This window comes from Oncorhynchus mykiss, chromosome Y, assembly GCF_013265735.2.
Source record: "Oncorhynchus mykiss isolate Arlee chromosome Y, USDA_OmykA_1.1, whole genome shotgun sequence".
In the NCBI taxonomy this organism is placed as follows: Eukaryota; Metazoa; Chordata; class Actinopteri; order Salmoniformes; family Salmonidae; genus Oncorhynchus; species Oncorhynchus mykiss.
The window spans coordinates 5,655,376-5,677,665 of NC_048593.1; the positions used below are offsets into that span (position 1 = coordinate 5,655,376).

The window sequence follows — 22,290 nt, forward strand, 5'->3', positions numbered from 1 at the left end:
CGAGTCCCCTGACACTTGTGGAGGATGTAGAGAAAAATTGAGAATACCACCCTGTTCGTGAGGGTCTCCCCTTTCCAGAGAGTGGTCATACGAATTTGTAGGTCAAACTGTACAGAAGCTAGAGACGTTGTGAGAAGACCGATCATAGGTATGACTCATGGTTTGACAAACACCGCTCTAGGTCCACCATCTTCCACTGCAGATATGGAGGTGTAACATTAAACAACGCCAACTAGGTTGGACTGGGAGAGAGCAAAATGTGCCTAAGAAAATACCAAGAACAATTAAACTGTAAGTAAGGAGCCAGTACAAAATGGATGTCTTTGTATAATGGACTTCAGAAAGTTCTGAATAAAATGTGTTAATCTTTTGCCTAATTAAACCCATTGTTTTACAAACCTCGGATTGGTCAAAGCAATTGATTAGTCATCATTGGGATTGAAAATCATCGTGACAGAACGCCAAGAGTGTGCAAAGGGTGGCTTCTTTGAAGAATATCAAAATATTTTGATTTGTTTAGGACATACGTGTTGTTTCATACTCGATGTCATCACTATTATACACTGCAGAAAATATTTTTACTGACACCCTGGAATGAGTCGGTGTGTTCAAACTTTGCCTGGTACTGTAAATATAGTAGATCTAGCCTGTAGAAGCTGATGGGATCCTCTTTTAAAGTCAAGCCATCAGGCTGTTCTCCCGCAATTGCATAGGTTATAGAGCTCATTAAGCGATTTTGATTTTCAAATTACATTTGCATTGATGACAGAGTGATTAGAGGGACAATAAAGTGCTGAGTACCAGGCAGTTAGCAAGTGCGGTAGACTACTAATGACCATCACCAGCATCAGAGCTTGGAGAAGCCTAATTACTAAATGGTCACGTGGAATTTGACTACCTTCAATTCTTGTAACTGCCGGTAATAGTGTCCTACTCCTTCCTCCATTTCCCAGAAATGGACTGGTTCAGATATATTGTTCAGCATATCACACCAACAATAAAGTAAGTAAATCAACAGTTTAATCTCTGGATTTCTTCATGTATTTAAATGGGATGTGAATCAGTTCCTGTAGTACAGTAAAGACAAATGTCCATCTTTTCAACGACTCCATTCCAATGCCCTTCATCTAAAATTAGACAAAAAACATTAACATCCAGAATCAGCTGCAAAGAATGAACATTTAGTGAATGAGTATGTACAAACACACACCTTGGAACAGTTGCTAGCAGTTGATAGCAGTGCCTGGTGGAGTGTCCGTACCCTGGATCTTCTGTCCAGTAGTGGTCACACACCAACAGTAACCTACCAGAAATAGACATGTTACAGTAAAATGGGTAAATATTGTATGTGTAACATTCAACTGAATTAAATGTGTATGTGCGTCCGTGTTAACCTGTAGAGCCCGAACATTGCTTAGGGGTGTATCGTCCAGCGGCGTCGCACGTGGGGATGTAGGCTCCAATTGGGCCATGTGTCGCAGCATATCTAGCACGCTCACAGGGGGTCATGGGTCGTATCGTAGCATCTGGACACAAGTAACATGCATTGTAATGTGGATATAACATTGCAGCACATGCATGCCGTAATCTTCTGTTGCGTCCCATATGTGCCCTGGTCAGAAGTAGTTTATATACGGAATAGGGTTCCATTTCAGATGTAACCTAGGTACTTCCTGGCTAAATATTGAAATTCTGCTCCTTGTTTAAAAGTCCTGTGCAGCCAAAATTCAGTTTCTGTCATTTGAAAACAGCTGATGAAACCAAGACTGAAAGTGGGGGTAAATTGTAGCAGTGTTATTTTCTGATAGTTGGTAGACAATCCAATCATACAGCCAGTTGAATGATCAAACCATTCATATCAGAATACCGCAGTCCAGCATCTAGACACCAATATACATTTCTGGAACTAGATGATTAGAGAATTTGGCCAGTAACACAAAAGGTTCCTAGTTTTAATCCCTGAGATGACAAGTTAAAATATCTGTCCATGTGCCCTTGAGCAAGACAAACCTCTCTCCAGTGTCAGTTGATAATGGCTGGCCAAGGGACAACTCGTTATGAAACGAAACATTAATACATACGTGTGTGTAGAGGACAGATCAACACCCACTAATGTTTTTATTAATATTTTGGGAGTAAGTGTGAGGTACATCACTCTTACCTCCCAGAGCAAAAGCTGTGCTGACAAGCAGAATGATGGTTAATGTCGCCATGGTGATAGTCTCCTGAGAGAGAACGAGAGAGATTAGTTGAGCATTTTAAAACATTTGGAATGGCTGTGGGTACTAGAGGAGAGGTTAAGGAAACCCTGTGTTAAGTACAAAACTTATGCAACAGTTGCTAAACCCAGTCCTGAGGACCTCAAGAACCGAGTATTGGCAACACGGCGCTACAATTCTTCCGCCAAAATTCAGGTATCTATTGTATGTGGTTGAAGAGCCTGGCACACAGGAAAATCTATCCTTCCCAAATGGCTCCTCATTCCTGTTGTAGTGAACCAGCTTTGACAAAGGCCCACAGTGCACTAGATAGGGAAGGGGAAGCATCCTAGAGCGAGTCATAGACTACCTCTTTACTGCAAAGGTAACTATTAGTCTATGCTCTTAAATTCAGGGGGTCACTCCACAAAATGGCACCCTATAATAGTGCACTACATTTGACCAGGGTCACATAAAATTAAGTTGCCATTTGAGATGCAGATAGTCTATTAAATAATGACACAATCTCACCTTCTGCACTCTTCCAAGGGATTGACTGGGTGTCTCTGTTGTCTGTGAGTTATGGTCTACTTCTTCCACCTCTCCTTTTAAAGGACCTGTCACAGGTGTGACTAGTTGCCTCATTAACCCAACGAGAGTTGCCGATGTCGGCCATTAGCCAGTGGTGTAAAGTACTAAAGTAAAAATATTTGAAAGTACTAATAAAATAGTTTTATTGGGGGTGTCCTTACTATTTATATATTTGACAACTTTCACTTAACTACATTCCCAAAGATTATATTTAATTTGAAATATAATTTAATTTTGATACTTCAGGATATTTGTTGAAACTTTCAGACCTTTTCTCAATAAATATTTTACTGGGTGACTTTCACTTTTACTTGAGTCATTTTCTCTGAAGAAATCTTCACAGGCAGGGAAGAGAGTAGTAGAGGAAGATGGGTCCAGTTTCGAGGGATCCTGATAGGCTCCCGTGAGTATGACGAGGCCAATAGAGAGTGACAGGAATACGATGTGTTTCAGCAAGGTTGGTTTCTTAGCATTCATAGCCATGGTTATCAACTGTACTGCAGAAGTAGAACATAAATCACAGAAAATAGATGTTGTTGTTGTAGCTGCAGAGAACTCCTTGGGTTATGAGATTTTACTGCAAAAGAGTTACAAGGTGTGATGAACGATAGTGTCTCGTTCTCCCAGGCTGCCGGCCTGCTGCAGGACAAAGCCCACGCAGTAAGACTCAGCCAACCTCATAGTATGATTATTCATGTAATGCTTTTGTTATGAAATGATATTTTTATTTTGAAAATGATCTTCCCCAAACTTGAAACTCATGCGCTGCATGTTCATGCCAGTTAGGCTCTACACCCATTGTAAAAAGGTTATTTGGTCACTTCAGTTGTAATTCAAATGCAGCCAGGTGGTTAAACGGCATAGTTTTATTCATTTATATCCACTAGATGGCACTGTCCCTTTAAGAGATTCATGAATAAGGTGTGCAAGCAGTTATGGGATTGTGTGGAAGAGTAAGCAATTACACTGGAGAGCTACTGAAATACATTGTGGGTCCAACGTTCCTTTGGATTGACATGGGGATGTTAGCTTCTTGCTAGCTGAATACCAGTGCTCTCAGAGACATGTTGTGGAGTTAATCATTACATTATTTAAAGCTGCTGTGTGGGTGACGATCTACTGTTCCATGTGGGGTTAGGGTGTCACGTGGGCAGTGTGTTTAAAGCAGAGACACTACTCAGATTGATTTTATGCACTTTAATACAGATTCATTTAACTTGATTGTGATTTGGACTGAATTTAACTTAATGGTGACTTCCTCTTGTGGTGATTTCCCTCCGACATTATTCAATTTTAACTGTAAGCTTCGACAGTATGAACAACCCCAAATCATTTTTGTGTCCTGTGCTGGGTTGACTTTCGCCAGTCTACACAAACCTTATCAAAACATATAGGCCTATGGGCTAGGCTACATGAGGTGTCGCACTATAATTTGAAAAAGTTGCCAAAAAAAAGGTCTGCATTGTTTCTTGCCTTCGACTGGGCATCATTCACAAGTGATGGGCTAATATTGTCACCCATCAGACTATTCTTGATTTAATCTTGTCTTTACATGTACTAAATAATATGTGAAATTTGTTTTGATTTAGAATGGACAATTATCATGCACCTGACTTGAAACAGGCAGGGGTAAAAAAAAGAATTTAATCTATGCACTTAAATAGCGAATGGAGGACGCTAATAATCGTGAATCACACTTACTCGTTAATTTTCATGACAGCCAGGCAGGCTGTACACCTGTTGTAAATATAAGCAATGTGCTTAATATTAGGAAAGTTGAGAAATACAGTACCAGTCAAAAGTTGACACATCTACTCATTCAAGAGTTTTTCTGCATTTTTACTATTTTCTACATTGTAGAATAAAACAACAAATCAAAACTATGAAATAGCTCCTATAAAATAGGAGAGAGACTCTTCAGAATCACACTCTCCAACAGAAGATGATAACTTCTCCATCACCTCAGTCTTATACAAGACAAGAACCTGGCTAAGAATCGCTTTTGTGGTGTCAAGGAGGACTTGGTCTTGCAATTACTTTTTGAGAGCCAAGAGAGGTTTTGGGGTCTCACTTTGTCCTTTTTGTTCATTCATAGATGAGGGGGTTATTAAAAGTGGTTTACAAGAAATGGAGTCTGATGTGTCAGCCTCACCATTACTGGAATGACCGACGTCCAGGCACAAAGTTGGAACCATTGTGAAAGAATCTTTTGTGCTCTCCACAAATGTACTTGTGAGATCCCCTTTTTCTGGACAGGTAAGAATCCTCTTCAGCGTATTTTTCATGTCGTAGTAAAAGCCAACAGTGTAAGACCAGATCTTACTCTGATGGTTTTCAAGAAGGATCTGCTCACCCTGTGCAGGAGAGCAGGATGCCCTGATAGACTGGGTAAGATTGTCCATGTCTGAAACAAAGGTACTTACCAACTCAGAGGCCTCAGGGTCAATCATAAGGTCTCTGATCTCACCTATCCTAGGAGTTGGACAAGATGATGTAGTGCCAGAACAACATGATGTACAACCCCTGAATCTTTTAACGATCTCCCGGATCGATTCAGTGGCCTTGGTCTGAAACTCCTCAGTGAGTAGTCTGTCCATACTTTGTGTTGACAGATGAAGACTAGATTTGGCACCTTTGATATTGAGGTTGCTCTCTCCTTGTTTTAGCATCTCCTCAGAACTTTTAGAAGATTCAAGCATCTTCATATGGTCAGCAACAACACAAAGCAGTTCCCTCTTGTCGGGGTCATTTTCCTCCTTATTGCTGAAGTTCAAAACAGTGCCACTGAGGGCTGTCATCACCTGTCCTGTTAAATGTGTCATATCCACCTCAACACCATCCTCTCTGAGAACAACATTCTGCTCAACACTCTTCCCATTAATATACATCTGAAGTATGTTGGAAATGCCAGACACCATCTCCTCAACCACCTTGGTGCTGGAGACACCACCACTGGCAAAAATGACAGGGGACATTCTCCCAGAGATGGGAGTTCTGATGGCCACAGAGATTATGGAATTGACCTTCTTTAACACTTCTCCAACAATAACCCGGGATAGACTTTGAGTGTCTACCTGGCCCTCTCTTTGTATACAGAGGACATTGTTCAGCGACTCTTTGAAGGAATCCTGGACACCAGTGAGGAGACTGTCCTCAGTGATCCCAAAAAAGTCCCAGAGTGGCTCAGATGATTTAGACTCACCATCTCCCTGAGTATTTGGCAACACTGTCTGAGACCTTTGAGAATACAAAGCAAACAATACAGCATTCCATATTCGAAAGTCGATACTGTAGTCACATTAATACATAATTCAGTAATCAATTAAATTGGTCATTAAGGGTAAACTCTTACACAGATAACAAAACATATTTTCACAAAATGGGTTATGAATAGTTAGGTGAAACCGGTTTCTTTGGGAATGACTGAAGATACCCATTACGAGAGGAGCTTGATTTTGCCGTGCAAGACCTTGAGGATTTGCTGCTGCCTCTCTTGCGAACCTTCAGGTTTGTGCTAGAGGATCTCTCTGATTCTGTCAGAGACTTGCCGGATACTGGAGACACATGGCTGTATGTCCGTACAAAACGGAAAATTGCAGGGATGATGACCTTCAGGATGGCCTCAGATACAAACCGCACAATCTCCAGGCACATCTCTGCAAGCAGTGCCCTCATCACATGTAGGACCGAAACAGTGTAGGTAGATTACTCATAGCCGGGCTCTGAAACCAAGCTCCTCGAAGAGATACCAACCATCTTACATATGTTCATGAGAATCATGAAAGTGGCATACATTGGAAATCATGAAAAGCAGTAGGCTACTAAAAAGCTCTTTGAATGTAACTGTTTGTGATAGTGTGGATGATACTGTAGATAGATAAAAGGCTTGTATCTAATATACTTCAAATCAAATCAAATCAAATTTTATTTGTCACATACACATGGTTAGCAGATGTTAATGCGAGTGTAGCGAAATGCTTGTGCTTCTAGTTCCGACAATGCAGTAATAACAAGTAATCTAACTAACAATTCCAAAACTACTGTCTTGTACACAGTGTAAGGGGATAAAGAATATGTACATAAGGATATATGAATGAGTGATGGTACAGAGCAGCATAGGCAAGATACAGTAGATGGTATCGGGTACAGTATGTACAAATGAGATGAGTATGTAAACAAAGTGGCATAGTATAGTATAAAGTGGCTAGTGATACATGTATTACATAAGGATACCGTCGATGATATAGAGTACAGTATATACGTATGCATATGAGATGAATAATGTAGGGTAAGTAACATTTATATAAGGTAGCATTGTTTAAAGTGGCTAGTGATATATTTACATCATTTCCCATCAATTCCCATTATTAAAGTGGCTGGAGTTGAGTCAGTGTCAGTGTGTTGGCAGCAGCCACTCAGTGTTAGTGGTGGCTGTTTAACAGTCTGATGGCCTTGAGATAGAAGCTGTTTTTCAGTGTCTCGGTCCCAGCTTTGATGCACCTGTACTGACCTCGCCTTCTGGATGATAGCGGGGTGAACAGGCAGTGGCTCGGGTGGTTGATGTCCTTGATGATCTTTATGGCCTTCCTGTGACATCGGGTGGTGTAGGTGTCCTGGAGGGCAGGTAGTTTGCCCCCGGTGATGCGTTGTGCAGACCTCAATACCCTCTGGAGAGCCTTACGGTTGAGGGCGGTGCAGTTGCCATACCAGGCGGTCATACAGCCCGCCAGGATGCTCTCGATTGTGCATCTGTAGAAGTTTGTGAGTGCTTTTGGTGACAAGCCGAATTTCTTCAGCCTCCTGAGGTTGAAGAGGCGCTGCTGCGCCTTCTTCACGATGCTGTCTGTGTGAGTGGACCAATTCAGTTTGTCTGTGATGTGTATGCCGAGGAACTTAAAACTTGCTACCCTCTCCACTACTGTTGAATATACTTGAAACATCTATTCATATATTTATGAATCATTTTCAAGGTTAAGGGACTTACAGGGTCCATCCTGACAATGCTTTACTGCCTCCATTGCCTACAGGAGATAATTAGATGTTTTTAGCACCAAAAAGCACACCAACACACATACAATTTATAAAATCCTCCAGGTGACATTGCATTCAAATACTACAATAGAAGTTTGGACATACTCCTCAGTAAGTTTTTCCAGAAACCGGATGATAATCGGGTTGAAAGCATCCAGATTGATTGGCGGGAGGTCAAGAGCCCTGGTCTGACAGGCCCCGGAGACACACTCACTTAGGATCTTTTCATTAGATTGTCCCTGGTGAGATGTCCCCTGAACTGCCATCTCAGAGAATTCCACAGATGTAGAGGGACCTGTTTGCAAAGCAGCATTCACCAAGGTAAAGAAGTCAGAAAACATGTAACCTTCTGAGGCAAGTATGTATTAGCCAATTTTGTGTACTTTGTGAAGTTAAGTACCCAAGAAAGGATAACGTGTGCACTCTGCTATTAGTCCTCTGCTCAATAGATAAATAGATAAATTACATTTACATGCAAAAGGATTACATTCAGTGAAATTAGAGTTTCATTTATGACCTGCATCTGTATCAGTGATCTGCTCCACTTTGTTTCTCTTTGTCCTCTTGGTCTAAAAAGACAATTTAGTCAATGATTAACACGTAGATACTGTATGAAGCCATTCCAATACAGCCCTTTGAGTAGAGCAAGGGTAAGACTGGTTGTAGGGCTGTCCCCGACAACAAACAATCTTTGTCGACCGAGAGTCATCCTGTTGTAATGTTAAAATATATTTTTCCATATCAGACACACCCTATGTGTTTGAATACAATCACCTACATAGGCACTGAGCTTGTCTGATGCTTTAAGCACACTGTTTGATTAAATAATTAAGACACACAAACGACTCAAGAAAGAGCCCGATGGTGACACTGTATTAAAAGAAATGACAGCGAGTGCCTGTGTGACAGGCGCACGTTGTCTCGCTCTCCTCCCTACTGCAGCGAAAAGGCACCACAAGCAAGTGTTTATTGTGCTGTCCATGCTGAAGACGCAACATAATTTCAGCCATTTAGTTTCTTCCTCGTTTCTGACTGAAAAGTTCTGTTAGCGAAATCCCTAACTTGTAAACAAAAAGCAGGACCTATTTCCTCAGCCTTGCTCTCTTATTGTGAAACATGTAAGCATCACATGCATGTGACAAATAGGGACTGACCTATAGCCTATCATAATCAAATCAATAAATTGGTTATAACAAACTCCGAACACAGTAATATCGACAGCTAAATGGATGCGGAGGATGTGAAAAATAAACACCAAACGGGTGAATGTTTACTAGTTGCTTAGGAGGGAAAGGGGAAGTCAGATCGGTGTAAGGGAATACCCCCCTGAAATGGACAAAAATGAATGGCAAAACATTGGCATTGGACAAACCATGTACACGATGTCCAATACCACCCAATGTGGCGTTGATTCGTGCAAAGTTGATTGCAAATGCCATATGGCAAGTGCCAGTTGTAACACTTCAAAAATCCAACAGGTGGCGAGTGCGCTCCAATGGGGTTTTTCATATTGGAAATGCAACCCAAGTCAACATCCAAAAGCAAAATTTTGAAAAAAATATTTTTTTGTCAAACACTTATCACCCCTTAAAAAAGGGCTTTCTGGACCGTTTTTCGAAATTCTTTCGATTTTTTTGTCAATTACACATGTATAAGAACTGTATGAATATACTTTTGTAAAATGATATTAGCATATATATATATTTTTTTTTTACTTGTGCATAAGGAACATGATTTGTCCATTTGCAATATGATTTCATAGGAAGTCAAAAGTCACTTTTTTTGGGGCCAAAATTGACTGAACTGATGAACTCGGGATGGCCGGGTAGTGATAGTTGTTCATTTCCATCACTCGTTGTGTTGATTTCATCATATCCATTTGGTGATGTTTTTTTCACTATTGAATCATATTGCAAATGCACGTGCATTGTTGTGCAACTGGTAACCCAAAAATAAAAATATGGTTGTAAATGCATTTACCGGGACTCTTATTGTCCATGCCCGCTATGGGAGTACCCTACTACGGCCCTCTATCCATGGGGGCCGTCCTGAGTGCTTTATGGACAGTTTAAAATATGACGATGGATGCAGATTGTGATTTTCCTCCGTGCAACTGGTGATTTGAAATGTGCATCTGGTAACCCAAAAATTAAAAATAGTGTTTTAAATACATTTACCGGTACTCCTGTCATCCATGCCCGCTATGGGAGTACCCTACTACGGCCCTCTATCAGTGGGGGCCGTCCTGAGTGCCATTCTGTATACTTCCGGCCCTTCTTTGGACACTGTGTTAACAACCCTCCAGGCAAGCTTCAATGCCATGCAACTCTCCTTCCGTGGCCTCCAATTGCTCTTAAATACAAGTAAAACTAAATGCATGCTCTTCAACCGATCGCTACCTGCACCTACCCGCCTGTCCAACATCACTACTCTGGACGGCTCTGACTTAGAATACGTGGACAAATACTTAGGTGTCTGGTTAGACTGTACTCTCCTTCCAGACCCATATCAAACATCTCCAATCCAAAGTTAAATCTAGAATTGGCTTCCTATTTCGCAACAAAGCATCCTTCACTCATGCTGCCAAACATACCCTTGTAAAACTGACCATTCTACCAATCCTCGACTTTGGCGATGTCATTTACAAAATAGCCTCCAATACCCTACTCAACAAATTGGATGCAGTCTATCACAGTGCAATCCGTTTTGTCACCAAAGCCCCATATACTACCCACCATTGCGACCTGTACGCTCTCGTTGGCTGGCCCTCGCTTCATACTCGTCGCCAAACCCACTGGCTCCATGTCATCTACAAGACCCTGCTAGGTAAAGTCCCCCCTTATCTCAGCTCGCTGGTCGCCATAGCATCTCCCACCTGTAGCACACGCTCCAGCAGGTATATCTCTAGTCACCCCCAAAACCAATTATTTCTTTGGCCGCCTCTCCTTCCAGTTCTCTGCTGCCAATGACTGGAACGAACTACAAAAATCTCTGAAACTGGAAACACTTATCTCCCTCACTAGCTTTAAGCACCAACTGTCAGAGCAGCTCACAGATTACTGCATCCTGTACATAGCCCATCTATAATTTAGCCCAAACAACTACCTCTTTCCCAACTGTATTTAATTAATGAATTATGCTCATTTTTACCCCATTATTTTTATTTCTACTTTGCACATTCTTCCATTGCAAAACTACCATTCCAGTGTTTTACTTGCTATATTGTATTTACTTTGCCACCATGGCCTTTTTTGCCTTTACCTCCCTTCTCACCTCATTTGCTCACATTGTATATAGACTTGTTTATACTGTATTATTGACTGTATGTTTGTTTTACTCCATGTGTAACTCTGTGTCGTTGTATCTGTCGAACTGCTTTGCTTTATCTTGGCCAGGTCGCAATTGTAAATGAGAACTTGTTCTCAACTTGCCTACCTGGTTAAATAAAGGTAAAATAAAAAAATAAAGTAACAATTGACTGTTTAAAATATTCTGATGGATACGCATTGTTTTCATGATTTCATTATGTCCATTTGTTTATGTTTTCTCACTTTTGAAAAGTCACTGTGCATTTGCAATATGGTTCAATGGGCAGGTACCATCACGAATTTGTCATGCTATAAAAATTCTGCAGGAATGTGAAATTGACTGGCCCGATGAACTCGGGATGGCTGGGCAGTGATTCTGGTTCATCTCAATCGCTCGTTAGGGTTGATTTCAGAATGTCACTTTGGTGATGGTACCTCACTGTTTGAACATATTGCAAATGGACAAGAGTCAAGTGGACAAGAGTCCATCAGTCAATTAGATATCATTCTGACACCAAACCCACTTTTTCCAACTCGTTTAGTAGCCAACTATTACATAATTCAGAGCTGGCCCAAAATTCACAACGCCTTCGGTTCAAACCATATAAAAACCATAAAACACGTAGTTACGTTCTAGCTGCGGGTCCATTTCTTATGTTATGTGTAGGCCTAGCTGAGGCGACCCCGAATCCCAAGTGTCGGCTCGATAGGTCATTTGGTGTCTGAGCAAAACCCTAATTGGTGCTGAATTGGTCCACTTTTTTCCATGACTTGCTACGGGGTCCTTGAATGAGTTATCGGACAGAAACGTTGGGGCCTGTCTATATGGGCCACCTAACTCACCACGCACTATCGACCTGAGGTCTAGAACAGGTTTCTGAACTCTAGGTCTGACGGTTCTTTAAAAGTTCCAACAAGGAATGCTTGTCTAGCGTTGGCTGTAACGCATATTTTGAAAATCTGAGATGACAGTGTTGTTAACAAAAGGCTAAGCTTCTGTTTGAATATATTTTATTCATTTCATTTGCGATTTTCATGAATAGGAAAAGTTTCTAGTGGTATTTATGTCCGCTGCGTTATGCTAATGCATTTGATCCTATGATTACGCTCCCGGATACGGGTTTGCTAGTCGCAAAAGCTTAAACGATTCCATCAGATCAGGCCTCATCTGAGTGGAATGACCTCAGACACAGAACTCTTCTTTTTCACATCCCGCGGTCAACCGTACTGTAATCTCTGTGAGTATGTGGGCCAGATATTTGCAGATTTCGGCATTGGAAGTAAAGTGACTTCGGTACAATTCGACGAAGCGTTGCCACATTGAACTTTAACCAAGGGTCGGTTACAGACCGGGGAACTGTAGCTGACCATATGTGTCACTCTCTGGAAACGCAGGCACGGTACTACCGGTACCATAGTTTGCCTCATAACGCCAGCCGGGCGCAGTCACTAATTGAGGGACAAATCAATCCATGATTCACTGATAAATAAAGAACATTTATTTAAAATTCACCCTTGTCTTTGTGTGTCATTTGGTCACAGTTGAGAATGTATGGAGGCCTGGGGATCTGAATAACCAGGGTGTTATGGGTTACCAGGTGCACAGAGCTGAAGTGACAGGCCAAGATAGAGGGCAGGCAGGCAGGGTAGAGAGAGTAAGCCCAGAGGCATGGATATATGGAGCTCCCTTGGTAACCAGTTCAATCACCAGGTACACATGCTGCACTTAATGCAATGAGAGAGAAGTATGAATCTGTCATTGAATTACATTGGGTTACCAGGTGACCTTGGTGAGGTGTGTGGGGCCCCCCTATGGGGTCTCCCTAACCCGTGTATGGACACCCAGTCCAGCTCTGGTGGCACCAGGAGCCGCCGCCTCCCCCCCCCCCCCCCATCGTCAACTGGTAACCCGTTCAATCACCATTTGCACAGAAAACATAGTGCAATTTCTGAGATGTGGGAACTTTTTTTGAAACCTTCCATAAAACACTCAGGCCGGCCCCCATTGATAAAGGGCCGTAGTGGGGTGCTCCCATAGCGGGCATGAAGATTAGGAACACCGGTAAATGCATTGAGAACCGTTTTTCAGTTTAGGTTACCAGTTGCCGAAATCCAATCACCCGGTGCTTATGTCAACAATTAGGCCTGTCCGGTGATGACACACTCAGTAGCAGGTGGACCAGACAGGTACCGGCGCAAAATCAGAAACCTGGTTTTTGACAACAAGAGTTCCATGTCCAAGAGAGACGGGAGCGGTGCCAAACTGCTCAGCCCGGATAGAAAATGAGAAACGGACACTTGAGGGATGTGAGCTCCTCTGAACCATGGTACTTTGGACCTTTTCCGCCGGTGACCGATTTGGTGGTTTAACAAGCCCCACGTCTAGACCAACGTCTAGCGCCATGGCGGATAAGATAACAAAAGCTCAGGTTGCCCAGCCCGGCGGTGATACAATCTTCGGAAAAATCATTCGCAATGAGATTCCTGCAAAAATATTATTTGAAAATCGGCGCCCGATTTGTCTTAACTTATGATCCATGTTTCCCAGCTTGGTGGTGGGAGGATATTGAGCCCCCGCTTGGTTCACGGTGCGTCTCCATGGTTCTCCTCTGTTGTCCAGACAGTTTAATTTCCTCTGACCGATTTGCATTTGTTTTCCACCTGGGAGGGCCCCTATCGGCTGGTGTTCTGATGGACGGTTCCTCCCGCCCCATGTGGATTGGCCTCTATCAGGGGAGCCCCTTTTGGAGACGGTTGACCCCTATTTCGAAACGCTCCAGCCGCGCACCGTTCGTGCGAGATCCAGCCGACCCAGTGGCCCTACATTGGTGTTCCGGTGCGGGGAGTGACACACCCAGGCTGCGATGCATGTGGTGGTCATCCCGTAATGCATCGGCGCCAGAGACACATATTCTCAAACCCTGTCTTTAAAGTGGACCTACCCGGCTGACCCAAGTGGTCTGGCCAAGGTTGTGGTTCTTGTTTCCCGGTTGATGGCGTTCCAAATGGACCCTCCAGCTAGACAAGAGACCTCTCGAGCGGCGCCCGGCACCTGTGGCTTTGGCCATGGGCAGTTCAGGGCCTCCCGCTGGGCGCACGGTGGATTGCACCAGGGCCTCCTCCCCTCACATTAGTTTGTAGCCCAAAGATTGTACAAACAGAAGTTGGCACAGACGTTCTGACGAGTCCCCTGACACTTGTGGAGGATGTAGAGAAAAATCGAGTATACCACCCTGTTCGTGAGGGTCTCCCCTTTCCAGAGAGTGGTCATACGAATTTGTAGGTCAAACTGTACAGAAGCTAGAGACGTTGTGAGAAGACCGATCATAGGTATGACTCATGGTTTGACAAACACCGCTCTAGGTCCACCATCTTCCACGGCAGATATGGAGGTGTAACATTAAACAACGCCAACTAGGTTGGACTGGGAGAGAGTAAAATGTGCCTAAGAAAATACCAAGAACAATTAAACTGTAAGTAAGGAGCCAGTATAAAATGGATGTCTTTGTATAATGGACTTCAGAAAGTTCTGAATAAAATGTGTTAATCTTTTGCCTAATTAAACCCATTGTTTTACAAACCTCGGATTGGTCAAAGCAATTGATTAGTCATCATTGGGATTGAAAATCATCGTGACAGAACGCCAAGAGTGTGCAAAGGGTGGCTTCTTTGAAGAATATCAAAATATTTTGATTTGTTTAAGACATACGTGTTATTTCATACTCGATGTCATCACTATTATACACTGCAGAAAATATTTTTACTGACACCCTGGAATGAGTCGGTGTGTTCAAACTTTGCCTGGTACTGTAAATATAGTAGATCTAGCCTGTAGAAGCTGATGGGATCCTCTTTTAAAGTCAAGCCATCAGGCTGTTCTCCCGCAATTGCATAGGTTATAGAGCTCATTAAGCGATTTTGATTTTCAAATTACATTTGCATTGATGACAGAGTGATTAGAGGGACAATAGAGTGCTGAGTACCAGGCAGTTAGCAAGTGCGGTAGACTACTAATGACCATCACCAGCATCAGAGCTTGGAGAAGCCTAATTACTAAATGGTCACGTGGAATTTGACTACCTTCAATTCTTGTAACTGCCGGTAATAGTGTCCTACTCCTTCCTCCATTTCCCAGAAATGGACTGGTTCAGATATATTGTTCAGCATATCACACCAACAATAAAGTAAGTAAATCAACAGTTTAATCTCTGGATTTCTTCATGTATTTAAATGGGATGTGAATCAGTTCCTGTAGTACAGTAAAGACAAATGTCCATCTTTTCAACGACTCCATTCCAATGCCCTTCATCTAAAATTAGACAAAAAACATTAACATCCAGAATCAGCTGCAAAGAATGAACATTTAGTGAATGAGTATGTACAAACACACACCTTGGAACAGTTGCTAGCAGTTGATAGCAGTGCCTGGTGGAGTGTCCGTACCCTGGATCTTCTATCCAGTAGTGGTCACACACCAACAGTAACCTACCAGAAATAGACATGTTACAGTAAAATGGGTAAATATTGTATGTGTAACATTCAACTGAATTAAATGTGTATGTGCGTCCGTGTTAACCTGTAGAGCCCGAACATTGCTTAGGGGTGTATCGTCCAGCGGCGTCGCACGTGGGGATGTAGGCTCCAATTGGGCCATGTGTCGCAGCATATCTAGCACGCTCACAGGGGGTCATGGGTCGTATCGTAGCATCTGGACACAAGTAACATGCATTGTAATGTGGATATAACATTGCAGCACATGCATGCCGTAATCTTCTGTTGCGTCCCATATGTGCCCTGGTCAGAAGTAGTTTATATACGGAATAGGGTTCCATTTCAGATGTAACCTAGGTACTTCCTGGCTAAATATTGAAATTCTGCTCCTTGTTTAAAAGTCCTGTGCAGCCAAAATTCAGTTTCTGTCATTTGAAAACAGCTGATGAAACCAAGACTGAAAGTGGGGGTAAATTGTAGCAGTGTTATTTTCTGATAGTTGGTAGACAATCCAATCAATGAATGATCAAACCATTCATATCAGAATACCGCAGTCCAGCATCTAGACACCAATATACATTTCTGGAACTAGATGATTAGAGAATTTGGCCAGTAACACAAAAGTTTTAATCCCTGAGATGACAAGTTAAAATATCTGTCCATGTGCCCTTGAGCAAGACAAACCTCTCTCCAGTGTCAGTTGATAATGGCTGGCCAAGGGACAACTCGTTATGAAACGAAACATTAATACATACGTGTGTGTAGAGGACAGATCAACACCCACTAATGTTTTTATTAACATTTTGGGAGCAAGTGTGAGGTCTTACCTCCCAGAGCAAAAGCTGTGCTGACAAGCAGAATGATGGTTAATGTCGCCATGGTGATAGTCTCCTGAGAGAGAACGAGAGAGATTAGTTGAGCATTTTAAAACATTTGGAATGGCTGTGGGTACTAGAGGAGAGGTTAAGGAAACCCTGTGTTAAGTACAAAACTTATGCAACAATTGCTAAACCCAGTCCTGAGGACCTCAAGAACCGAGTATTGGCAACACGGCGCTACAATTCTTCCGCCAAAATTCAGGTATCAAATCTATTGTATGTGGTTGAAGAGCCTGGCACACAGGAAAATCTATCCTTCCCAAATGGCTCCTCATTCCTGTTGTAGTGAACCAGCTTTGACAAAGGCCCACAGTGCACTAGATAGGGAAGGGGAAGCATCCTAGAGCGAGTCATAGACTACCTCTTTACTGCAAAGGTAACTATTAGTCTATGCTCTTAAATTCAGGGGGTCACTCCACAAAATGGCACCCTATAATAGTGCACTACATTTGACCAGGGTCACATAAAATTAAGTTGCCATTTGAGATGCAGATAGTCTATTAAATAATGACACAATCTCACCTTCTGCACTCTTCCAAGGGATTGACTGGGTGTCTCTGTTGTCTGTGAGTTATGGTCTACTTCTTCCACCTCTCCTTTTAAAGGACCTGTCACAGGTGTGACTAGTTGCCTCATTAACCCAACGAGAGTTGCCGATGTCGGCCATTAGCCAGTGGTGTAAAGTACTAAAGTAAAAATATTTGAAAGTACTAATAAAGTAGTTTTATTGGGGGTGTCCTTACTATTTATATGTTTGACAACTTTCACTTAACTACATTCCCAAAGATTATATTTAATTTGAAATATAATTTAATTTTGATACTTCAAGATATTTGTTGAAACTTTCAGACCTTTTCTCAATAAATATTTTACTGGGTGACTTTCACTTTTACTTGAGTCATTTTCTCTGAAGAAATCTTCACAGGCAGGGAAGAGAGTAGTAGAGGAAGATGGGTCCAGTTTCGAGGGATCCTGATAGGCTCCCGTGAGTATGACGAGGCCAATAGAGAGTGACAGGAATACGATGTGTTTCAGCAAGGTTGGTTTCTTAGCATTCATAGCCATGTTTATCAACTGTACTGCAGAAATAGAACATAAATCACAGAAAATAGATGTTGTTGTTGTAGCTGCAGAGAACTCCTTGGGTTATGAGATTTTACTGCAAAAGAGTTACAAGGTGTGATGAACGATAGTGTCTCGTTCTCCCAGGCTGCCGGCCTGCTGCAGGACAAAGCCCACGCAGTAGGACTCAGCCAACCTCATAGTATGATTATTCATGTAATGCTTTTGTTATGAAATGATATTTTTATTTTGAAAATGATCTTCCCCAAACTTGAAACTCATGCGCTGCATGTTCATGCCAGTTAGGCTCTACACCCATTGTAAAAAGGTTATTTGGTCACTTCAGTTGTAATTCAAATGCAGCCAGGTGGTTAAACGGCATAGTTTTATTCATTTATATCCACTAGATGGCACTGTCCCTTTAAGAGATTCATGAATAAGGTGTGCAAGCAGTTATGGGATTGTGTGGAAGAGTAAGCAATTACACTGGAGAGCTACTGAAATACATCGTGGGTCCAACGTTCCTTTGGATTGACATGGGGATGTTAGCTTCTTGCTAGCTGAATACCAGTGCTCTCAGAGACATGTTGTGGAGTTAATCATTACATTATTTAAAGCTGCTGTGTGGGTGACGATCTACTGTTCCATGTGGGGTTAGGGTGTCACGTGGGCAGTGTGTTTAAAGCAGAGACACTACTCAGATTGATTTTATGCACTTTAATACAGATTCATTTAACTTGATTGTGATTTGGACTGAATTTAACTTCATGGTGACTTCCTCTTGTGGTGATTTCCCTCCGACATTATTCAATTTTAACTGTAAGCTTCGACAGTATGAACAACCCCAAATCATTTTTGTGTCCTGTGCTGGGTTGACTTTCGCCAGTCTACACAAACCTTATCAAAACATATAGGCCTATGGGCTAGGCTACATGAGGTGTCGCACTATAATTTGAAAAAGTTGCCAAAAAAAAGGTCTGCATTGTTTCTTGCCTTCGACTGGGCATCATTCACAAGTGATGGGCTAATATTGTCACCCATCAGACTATTCTTGATTTAATCTTGTCTTTACATGTACTAAATAATATGTGAAATTTGTTTTGATTTAGAATGGACAATTATCATGCACCTGACTTGAAACAGGCAGGGGTAAAAAAAGAATTTAATCTATGCACTTAAATAGCGAATGGAGGACGCTAATAATCGTGAATCACACTTACTCGTTAATTTTCATGACAGCCAGGCAGGCTGTACACCTGTTGTAAATACAAGCAATGTGCTTAATATTAGGAAAGTTGAGAAATACAGTACCAGTCAAAAGTTGACACATCTACTCATTCAAGAGTTTTTCTGCATTTTTACTATTTTCTACATTGTAGAATAAAACAACAAATCAAAACTATGAAATAGCTCCTATAAAATAGGAGAGAGACTCTTCAGAATCACACTCTCCAACAGAAGATGATAACTTCTCCATCACCTCAGTCTTATACAAGACAAGAACCTGGCTGGCAATCGCTTTTGTGGTGTCAAGGAGGACTTGGTCTTGCAAATACTTTTTGAGAGCCAAGAGAGGTTTTGGGGTCTCACTTTGTCCTTTGTGTTCATTCATAGATGAGGGGGTTATTAAAAGTGGTTTACAAGAAATGGAGTCCGATGTGTCAGCCTCACCATTACTGGAATGACCGACGTCCAGGCACAAAGTTGGAACCATTGTGAAAGAATCTTTTGTGCTCTCCACAAATGTACTTGTGAGATCCCCTTTTTCTGGACAGGTAAGAATCCTCTTCAGCGTATTTTTCATGTCGTAGTAAAAGCCAACAGTGTAAGACCAGATCTTACTCTGATGGTTTTCAAGAAGGATCTGCTCACCCTGTGCAGGAGAGCAGGATGCCCTGATAGACTGGGTAAGATTGTCCATGTCTGAAACAAAGGTACTTACCAACTCAGAGGCCTCAGGGTCAATCATAAGGTCTCTGATCTCACCTATCCTAGGAGTTGGACAAGATGATGTAGTGCCAGAACAACATGATGTACAACCCCTGAATTTTTTAACGATCTCCCGGATCGATTCAGTGGCCTTGGTCTGAAACTCCTCAGTGAGTAGTCTGTCCATACTTTGTGTTGACAGATGAAGACTAGATTTGGCACCTTTGATATTGAGGTTGCTCTCTCCTTGTTTTAGCATCTCCTCAGAACTTTTAGAAGATTCAAGCATCTTCATATGGTCAGCAACAACACAAAGCAGTTCCCTCTTGTCGGGGTCATTTTCCTCCTTATTGCTGAAGTTCAAAACAGTGCCACTGAGGGCTGTCATCACCTGTCCTGTTAAATGTGTCATATCCACCTCAACACCATCCTCTCTGAGAACAACATTCTGCTCAACACTCTTCCCGTTAATATACATCTGAAGTATGTTGGAAATGCCAGACACCATCTCCTCAACCACCTTGGTGCTGGAGACACCACCACTGGCAAAAATGACAGGGGACATTCTCCCAGAGATGGGAGTTCTGATGGCCACAGAGATTATGGAATTGACCTTCTTTAACACTTCTCCAACAATAACCCGGGATAGACTTTGAGTGTCTACCTGGCCCTCTCTTTGTATACAGAGGACATTGTTCAGCGACTCTTTGAAGGAATCCTGGACACCAGTGAGGAGACTGTCCTCAGTGATCCCAAAAAAGTCCCAGAGTGGCTCAGATGATTTAGACTCACCATCTCCCTGAGTATTTGGCAACACTGTCTGAGACCTTTGAGAATACAAAGCAAACAATACAGCATTCCATATTCGAAAGTCGATACTGTAGTCACATTAATACATAATTCAGTAATCAATTAAATTGGTCATTAAGGGTAAACTCTTACACAGATAACAAAACATATTTTCACAAAATGGGTTATGAATAGTTAGGTGAAACCGGTTTCTTTAGGAATGACTGAAGATACCCATTACGAGAGGAGCTTGATTTTGCCGTGCAAGACCTTGAGGATTTGCTGCTGCCTCTCTTGCGAACCTTCAGGTTTGTGCTAGAGGATCTCTCTGATTCTGTCAGAGACTTGCCGGATACTGGAGACACATGGCTGTATGTCCGTACAAAACGGAAAATTGCAGGGATGATGACCTTCAGGATGGCCTCAGATACAAACCGCACAATCTCCAGGCACATCTCTGCAAGCAGTGCCCTCATCACATGTAGGACCGAAACAGTGTAGGTAGATTACTCATAGCCGGGCTCTGAAACCAAGCTCCTCGAAGAGATACCAACCATCTTACATATGTTCATGAGAATCATGAAAGTGGCATACATTGGAAATCATGAAAAGCAGTAGGCTACTAAAAAGCTCTTTGAATGTAACTGTTTGTGATAGTGTGGATGATACTGTAGATAGATAAAAGGCTTGTATCTAATATACTTGAAACATCTATTCATATATTTATGAATCATTTTCAAGGTTAAGGGACTTACAGGGTCCATCCTGACAATGCTTTACTGCCTCCATTGCCTATAGGAGATAATTAGATGTTTTTAGCACCAAAAAGCACACCAACACACATACAATTTATAAAATCCTCCAGGTGACATTGCATTCAAATACTACAATAGAAGTTTGGACATACTCCTCAGTAAGTTTTTCCAGAAACCGGATGATAATCGGGTTGAAAGCATCCAGATTGATTGGCGGGAGGTCAAGAGCCCTGGTCTGACAGGCCCCGGAGACACACTCACTTAGGATCTTTTCATTAGATTGTCCCTGGTGAGATGTCCCCTGAACTGCCATCTCAGAGAATTCCACAGATGTAGAGGGACCTGTTTGCAAAGCAGCATTCACCAAGGTAAAGAAGTCAGAAAACATGTAACCTTCTGAGGCAAGTATGTATTAGCCAATTTTGTGTACTTTGTGAAGTTAAGTACCCAAGAAAGGATAACGTGTGCACTCTGCTATTAGTCCTCTGCTCAATAGATAAATAGATAAATTACATTTACATGCAAAAGGATTACATTCAGTGAAATTAGAGTTTCATTTATGACCTGCATCTGTATCAGTGATCTGCTCCACTTTGTTTCTCTTTGTCCTCTTGGTCTAATAAGACAATTTAGTCAATGATTAACACGTAGATACTGTATGAAGCCATTCCAATACAGCCCTTTGAGTAGAGCAAGGGTAAGACTGGTTGTAGGGCTGTCCCCGACAACAAACAATCTTTGTCGACCGAGAGTCATCCTGTTGTAATGTTAAAATATATTTTTCCATATCAGACACACCCTATGTGTTTGAATACAATCACCTACATAGGCACTGAGCTTGTCTGATGCTTTAAGCACACTGTTTGATTAAATAATTAAGACACACAAACGACTCAAGAAAGAGCCCGATGGTGACACTGTATTAAAAGAAATGACAGCGAGTGCCTGTGTGACAGGCGCACGTTGTCTCGCTCTCCTCCCTACTGCAGCGAAAAGGCACCACAAGCAAGTGTTTATTGTGCTGTCCATGCTGAAGACGCAACATAATTTCAGCCATTTAGTTTCTTCCTCGTTTCTGACTGAAAAGTTCTGTTAGCGAAATCCCTAACTTGTAAACAAAAAGCAGGACCTATTTCCTCAGCCTTGCTCTCTTATTGTGAAACATGTAAGCATCACATGCATGTGACAAATAGGGACTGACCTATAGCCTATCATAATCAAATCAATAAATTGGTTATAACAAACTCCGAACACAGTA

At 42.0% G+C, this 22,290-nt stretch overlaps 2 protein-coding genes and 2 long non-coding RNA genes across 4 annotated transcripts; all 4 read right to left on the reverse strand.

Annotated features, from left to right (window-relative positions):
- Positions 1-1,210: 1,210 nt before the first annotated feature.
- Positions 1,211-2,744, reverse strand: opi-1 (oocyte protease inhibitor-1; the record flags this gene model as incomplete). The annotated part of the gene is given in 4 exon segments (NM_001124445.1): positions 1,211-1,303; positions 1,395-1,526; positions 2,162-2,225; positions 2,730-2,744. Coding segments are annotated over 3 exon segments (264 nt in total). The 5' UTR covers positions 2,214-2,225; positions 2,730-2,744.
- A 5,109-nt stretch (positions 2,745-7,853) lies between these two features.
- On the reverse strand, positions 7,854-8,391 carry LOC110509355. The gene is made up of 2 exons (XR_002471421.2): positions 8,338-8,391; positions 7,854-8,115 (listed from the first exon to the last, which is right to left on the reverse strand). It is a non-coding gene; the product is annotated as an uncharacterized LOC110509355 (long non-coding RNA).
- A 6,921-nt stretch (positions 8,392-15,312) lies between these two features.
- Positions 15,313-17,155, reverse strand: LOC118936257 (nidogen-2-like). The gene is made up of 5 exons (XM_036968111.1): positions 17,020-17,155; positions 16,447-16,510; positions 15,705-15,836; positions 15,521-15,613; positions 15,313-15,437 (listed from the first exon to the last, which is right to left on the reverse strand). The coding sequence occupies exons 1-4, from the start codon at positions 17,131-17,133 to the stop codon at positions 15,582-15,584; spliced, it is 342 nt and encodes a 113-aa protein (XP_036824006.1). The 5' UTR covers positions 17,134-17,155; the 3' UTR covers positions 15,313-15,437; positions 15,521-15,581.
- Positions 17,156-20,169: 3,014 nt separating this feature from the next.
- On the reverse strand, positions 20,170-22,058 carry LOC118945331. Its single transcript, XR_005040488.1, has 2 exons — positions 21,597-22,058; positions 20,170-21,374 (listed from the first exon to the last, which is right to left on the reverse strand). It is a non-coding gene; the product is annotated as an uncharacterized LOC118945331 (long non-coding RNA).
- Positions 22,059-22,290: the final 232 nt, after the last annotated feature.

Excerpts from the sequence above, each read along its gene's own strand:
- LOC118936257 (XM_036968111.1), bottom strand. The coding sequence starts at position 17,133 with ATGAGGCAACTAGTCACACCTGTGACAGGTCCTTTAAAAGGAGAGGTG. Across the intron at positions 16,511-17,019 it reads CCCTTGGAAGAGTGCAGAAG|GAGACTATCACCATGGCGAC; the intron begins GTGAGATTGTGT and ends GTTCTCTCTCAG. Across the intron at positions 15,837-16,446 it reads CACAGCTTTTGCTCTGGGAG|ATGCTACGATACGACCCATG; the intron begins GTAAGACCTCAC and ends ACTTGTGTCCAG.